The sequence below is a fragment of the Anopheles aquasalis genome, chromosome X (assembly GCF_943734665.1).
Source record: "Anopheles aquasalis chromosome X, idAnoAquaMG_Q_19, whole genome shotgun sequence".
NCBI lineage: Eukaryota > Metazoa > Arthropoda > Insecta > Diptera > Culicidae > Anopheles > Anopheles aquasalis.
Genome location: NC_064876.1, coordinates 7318831 through 7325370, shown reverse-complemented (window position 1 = coordinate 7325370; position 6540 = coordinate 7318831). Strand labels below are relative to the sequence as shown.

Sequence of the window (6540 nt, the reverse complement as noted above, 5' to 3'; positions counted from 1 at the left end):
AGCTCATGAGAGAGTGTCCTGCGTATTGCCGCGTTCTTTTTATTCTCTCTCTCTCTCTCTCTCTCTCTCTCTCTCTCTCTCTCTCTTTCTCTCTCTCCTTCTCGCAGGATATGGCGCTTGCGCATCTTCACACCCTATCACGCTGTTTGCATTGGTGTGTGTCTGTTTATTACTGGGTTGGGAGTGTCGGCTTACCTTCCCGGCTGCTGCTGCTCCTGTTACTGCTGCTGCTGGTGGTGGTGGTGGTGATGATGGTGTTGCTGGCGTATAGCGTGTCCTTGACAGGTGCAGCCAACGAGGGGCCCCCGAGGGGTAAAGGAAAAATAAAACCCAAGAAAATCGCCGCCACCGTCGGCGATTAGACAACCAAGCAGATGTTCGTCGCACGACGAGCACACATACACACACACGCACACAGAGATAGCGTAAATGCGTGTGTACACCCGAGAGTCGCGCACACACCTTTGCACGGAACAAATGGAAAAACGGAAAACGGAAACGGAACTGAGCCGAGCTGCACGGACCCGCGGTTGGACCTAGCTGTTGACGCTGCACCTTCTAATTGACGACTGGCGAGCTGGTGCGCCCAGTGCGCCCGGGCAACCCCGGTGCCTCGAAAACTCGCGACTGTCGCGCGCAGAGAGCAGCAGGCCCAAAAGGATATCGATAGGATGTCTGTGGTAGTGGCTGTCAGGCATAAACAATGGTCATACAACACGACAGCAAAGATAGAGCTTATCGACTACAACAAAACTTTTACCATCTTATTACTCTCTCTCTCTCTCTCTCTCTCTCTCTCTCTCTCTCTCTCTCTCTCTCTCTCTCTCTCTCTTCCCGTCGTTCTTCTCTCAGTTTTGTATCTAGGGTGATAGATCGTCAGCAAGAGAATGAATGGCATGAAAGGGTTGTGTTCGGTTGCCTCGGTAATCTACCCCCCCCCCCCCCCTCCCCTACCCCTTACATCACCTGGGTCAAACGGGTTTATCAGGTTTCCACTTTCACTCCGTCTCCGTTCATGGCTAAGTAAAACTACTCCCCTCGCCCTATTAAGGATATATCTGGCAAAGGTTACTGTCGGCCCGGAAGATGCCCGGGGCGGAAGAAACATGGCCACGCATCCCACAGCCCCTTCCAACCCACGAAAACAGGACACATTTCTCGTCTAGTCGGAATCATCAACGAAACTCGAAGTCCTTTGACTCTCTTCGAGGATATCGATTTCTACCACCCAACCACATGTGTGAATGTGTGTTCGTTTGCGTATTTGCGAGGGTGTCTAGCAGCAAACCGAGGGAGCACCGGTTCGCACTCCACGGTATCGCGAAACGACCGCGTGGACCACACTGCTTGTCCAGTTCCGGCAGTCGTGCATTCTGGCGGCATCCTTCAATCGCTGTACATTCCCCTTTTATTCACTACACCGGCGTGTGTGTGTGTATGTGTGTATGTTCTACTAGTTTTCTCGGGTTTTCATTTTATTTGGGGTTTCATATCATTTCATTTATGCATCTAACTCCTTGTCCAGATGCTGCTGCTAGTAGCAGTTATTCGAGTGTTGCATAATGGCTGGCCAACATCGTCTCGTCTCGTCTCGTCGCCGTGACCCCGTGTTTTTTGTTGTTTTTGCTAGATCAAGCCCATTCTCGGTGGCAAGGGCGCATCCCTTTCACATCGTCCGGGATTAATCACGGCATATCCTTATGCTTTATTTTCTCTTTTAAGTTCTCTTTCTCTCTCTCTCTCTCTCTCTCTCTCTCATCTCTTAATGCTCATCCGGTTAGTCGGGTGAGCCGTGCGATCGAAGGGATTACAGGAACCGCGAAGCCCATAGTAACAATAGCGCGGTTCCCCGTGCCCTTCTCACCGTGAAGGCTTTTCTCTTTCCGGTCTTCCTTCCTTTCTTCCAGTAGATTTTTCGCCCGGCAGCGGATTCAATGGCAATTGTTTTGTATAATTTTATTTTCCAACGATGACACACATTTACACGCCTGTACGGCATGTGTACACACTTCCATCATATAAGGCGCATTTTTACGTGTATGTATACGTGCATGTATATATCTAATACATATATAATGTGTATGTATTTAGGAGGTAAATATGTATGTATGTTTTAATATCAAAAAGTCGTTTTTAAAAAGAAAAACAAAAAACGAATTAAAACGAAGCCTGCGATGGTGGTGGTGGTGGTGGAGGTGGTGGAGACGCAGACGTGATCCACTGTCGTCGTTACCTAGCGCCATTGGCGTAGTACTCAACAGCACGCTCGATTGCGGGTTAGTTTTGAAAAAGTTTCTCACCACACAAACGCGCGTGTGCCCAGTTGTTAAACTGAACCGCGAACACCCCCGTCCGCCATCGCCATGCTTGTGCCTCTCTCTCTCTCTCTCTCTCTCTCTCTCTCTCTCTCTCTCTCTCTCTCTCTGTGCGGTTGTACATGCGGAACCCGTCGGTTGCATAAGAAGGAGAAGGAGAAGGAAAGGAAACAGGAAACAGGTAGAGGATAGGCGGGAGTGTGGGAAGACGATCCCTCAGGGCGTGCGCCACGTGGGCGGTTAGTCGCGGAACGTGAAGATGGCGTCAAAGAAGAACAGAACCCCGTTGGTGACTGCCAGTGAGCCCTTCGTGATGGCGATCTTCTTGGTGTCGGTGCTCCAGGCGTTCTCCCACTCCTTGAGGATCAGCACGCCCGACGCGATGAACATTGCGCAACCGATCAGGCTGAAGAACAGGTCCAGCTTCTTGTTAAGCGGGTTGCCCAGCAGGTAGCCTACCACGAGACAGACAGACAGTACAGGACATTAGAAATAAAAAAGAAACCCCAGGGGATCCGCAGGCACGCACGCACACACTTACCGGCGAACAGCGCGATCAGGATGACACTATACCCGACGAACGTGCCCGCGGTCAGCAGCTTGGTGGTGTCGTCACGTTCACCGAGACTCTTGTAGTGCAGCACCACGCACGTGATGGCCAGGGCCTATAGTGAGCGATGAGAGCGGAACGGAAGCATACAGAGGAGACACGTGAATGTTGACTGTTGCTACTTGAGATGGGGAGGTTGCGAGAACGCGTAAGGCATGTGGGTCAAGATGACTAAATGCTCTTCGAGCAGCAGCAGCAGCATAAGAATGCGTGCACCAGCCGCGCAGCCACTAATCGAGGTTAACCTCTATATAGCTCTAGATGGCGGTGGGTTGTACGAGCTATTTTTGGAGCAATCGCTCAGCCGCTCTACTCAGCTCACCACAGATGATGTCATGGAGACGAAATACACGAAACGAGATGCGCAGGAGTGTGTCTGTGTGTGTGTGTGTGTGTGTGTGTGTGTGTGTGTGTGTGTGTGTGTGTGTGTGTGTGTGTGTGTGTGTGTGTGTGTGTGTGTGTGTGTGTGTGTGTGTGTGTGTGAGTGTGTCTTCGACTGATTCGCATGACACCTTATGATCAACAGCAACACTAGCACTGTTGTTTATTTTGTTCGCTCGTGAGTATCTGTTTGAGTAGGGGATGAGGGAACGTGTTTCCGGGGTGGCTGGTTGGCTAGCTAGTTCGACGTCGAAGGGTTGTCGCTGGTCTGTGATCGAATTTCCTTCCTTTGTTTGGATTGCGCCATCCATCTCTGTCGCTATAGCGCGTTGGATTCTTGAAGGTCTTTTGGCCGTCCTGATTAATGACCAAGCTCCCATCACATCCCTGCACCACCTCCCGTCCATCCAGCGGTCCAGTCTTTGTTTGTTTTTGCTGCGTGCGCCGCAATGAGCGATGCGTCATCGGTAAACCGTGACATCATGCGAAGAGCGCACGATCGCATTCCCCGTAATCAACCCTTCGCGCAACCCCGCGCTTGATGCCCCTGTGTGCATCCGTCCAGCACAGCCAGCTCAGCTGACCCCGTCGAACGTAGCGAAGTCGATGGCTGATTGGACTGACCGGCTCCAGGGTCACTGGACGCTGGACAGACGAACATGGCGTAGTTGCAAGGGTAGTGCCACCTGTTAAAAGGCGGCCTTGGTGCGATGGAATGGTGCGGCGCGTATCACCGGCAGACAACAGCCGCCGAAACTGCTCCAAATTGAAGGACAAAGCGCAGGACTTTGGCTGGTCGCACGGCCACACCAAACTTCCACTCGAGCGATCGAGAGGTGGGACCCACAAATCGACCCTCTAGTGTTCTCTGCTCTGCTCGATCTCTGTAGATCGCTCTGTAGCGCTCTTTTCGGGTATCCAACTCACAACAAAAGGCGCCGCCGGCGTTTGGGGTAAGCCGCCTGCAAGATGATGAGGTGACCTTGGCGACAGACTCTCCCTTTTCATGAGAATGAGAAAACACGCACACGCACGCGCTTCGGCGAAATGGATGCAGAACGGCAGAGCTTATACTCTCTCACGCCTTCCTCCCCCCCCCCCTCCCCTTCCGCCTAATAACGTGCTTTGAGCGAATCGCAACTAATAAAAACAAAACAATACAAATCCTTGCGAGGAAGGAGCGCCCCCTACCAGCTCGAGAAACTTTATGATGGATAGTCGGCTAACGGCCATGGCGATGTCCTGTTCCTTTTGCTTTTGAATCGGTTTGGTGGCTCGGTTGATTGGTTGTTGATTGCGCTTCTCTATCGATCGAATCAGAGGCAGATCAGGCGCAGCAGTTGCAGCACGCAATAAACACACACGCGGGAGTTCAGAGCACGCGAGACTGCTAGGAGCGAGTTGCTCAGACCAGAAAGCAGAGAACCGGTTGCACGAACGTTCGAGCGGTAACTGCTCGGCGCTCGGAAGCAACCGCTGCTGGTTCCCTCGCTAGGTCTGCATTCCCTTTCCCATTCCAACCCAAACCCCGGCCCCAGAGGGACGGAACAGCCGTGGATGGATGATGTGATGCGATTTGCATGATGATGCCGATGATGTCATCCTAGTCGGGGCGTGTGGCTTGTTGTTGGTGGCGTTCGTTCGTTCGGCCACCGGTCCGTACATTTCGTCCACCAACCTCTCGCTACCCTTGAGACCAGTGCGGTACGTAGGCTATACACTGTTGCCCCTTGTTTTTGGGAGTCGCGTCTATTGTTCTCTTGATGGCCCATCTTGTAGCTTAGGCAGTATGGGCAGACACAGAGGGTACAGGAAGTGGCAAACGGTTTCTGGTTTTACGATGCTGATGCCACGATATGCAGCAGCACATTGTAGATAAATATATATATATTTATATTTACCAACTATTTACACCGATTAAAGATATATTTATACCAACTAGCTTGACCCCGCGTGCGTCGCTACGCGTGAAAGACAGGTGTTATCTGAAATTTTCTCTTTCTTTGAGTTTCTATTTTGTTCATGACGACTGTTGTTCATATTTGCAAAGGAATTAACATTAGATTACATTCAAACCTTCAAGTGACCTTTTTCGTGGAGTGATCAATGAATATTTGGGAAACCATACTCGGCAAAGACGGTTTTGAGCCAGTTTTTTTTTAATTGTATGGTTTGATCAGTGAGGAGAATACTAATATTTAAGCAAGTTGATCCAGAAAGTGGGTGTGAACAAAACATTTCCCGTCCTCATATCCCGTCCAACTCCTTCTGTACAGAACATATCAAGTCAACACGATCGTTATTGCAGGAGATTGAAAAAAAAAACAATAGTGCCACAGCGATTTATTATACAGTAATGTGATGTACAATGTTTTTGGTCATACCATCTTCGGCTAATACATACAAACTTGATGGTTTACCGACACGGGAACATGCAACATACAACTGCCCATGTGAGAAACATGGCTTTCTTAAATCCAATCCACAAACAGACATAGTTTGCCCTTGGGACTTATTGATGGTCATGGCGAATGCAATTTTGATTGGAAATTGAACACGTTTAAATTCAATTGGGAATTCTGTCGGGATTATTGGAATACATGGCAATAGAACATTTTCTCCTTTGAATTTTCCAGATAATATTGTAGCTTCGATGATATTATTCATCATTTTTTTCACCACCAATCGGGTCCCGTTACAAAGCCTTGGCGGGTTTAAATTTCTTAACAATATTACCGGTGATCCTATCTTCAGTCTTAGCATGTGTGGTGGCATTCCCGACAAATTCAAGGAATTCAAAAATTCCACCGGATAATTTACAGCTTCATTTACGTTGCAAACGGTGTCTTATAGATTTATAAGATACCACATTTCCGGGCAATGCCTCTTGTATGCAAAAGTTTAAATCATCAACGTCTACATTTTTGGCTGCCAAAATTACCCTTTCTGCTAGCCATGCATGATTCAAGTAGTTAGTGGATAGATCGCAGAAAACACTATCAATAAGAGCCTTTTGAGAATCAACGATGATGCAGAAATCCGAAGGCAACTCAATGCAGCCACTATTTTGATGAATCTTAACTTTTCCATCACCGATGGCTAGCACCGATGGCTACTTAGCAAATTTATCAGCTGAAGGGTCTCGTAGCATTTTAACGCGCATATTTACATTTAATGTAAGTTTTTCTACATGTTGCCATAGTGGAGATGATGTTAGACATGCTTCAATTTCGT

At 49.0% G+C, this 6540-nt stretch overlaps 2 protein-coding genes across 2 annotated transcripts in view; both read right to left on the bottom strand.

Annotated features, from left to right (window-relative positions):
- The window catches only part of LOC126571009 (ELAV-like protein 2), a 10448-nt gene extending 9804 nt beyond the window's left edge, over positions 1–644 (bottom strand). The window contains exon 1 of the mRNA XM_050229212.1: positions 196–644. The gene's annotated coding sequence lies outside the window, so the exon portion shown is untranslated. The remainder of the gene's footprint in view (positions 1–195) is intronic.
- An 810-nt stretch (positions 645–1454) lies between these two features.
- Positions 1455–4747, bottom strand: LOC126571210 (uncharacterized). The gene is made up of 3 exons (XM_050229535.1): positions 4498–4747; positions 2857–2980; positions 1455–2770 (listed from the first exon to the last, which is right to left on the bottom strand). Exons 1-3 carry the CDS (start codon positions 4537–4539, stop codon positions 2556–2558), a joined length of 381 nt encoding a protein of 126 aa, XP_050085492.1. The 5' UTR covers positions 4540–4747; the 3' UTR covers positions 1455–2555.
- Between the last annotated feature and the right edge of the window lie 1793 nt (positions 4748–6540).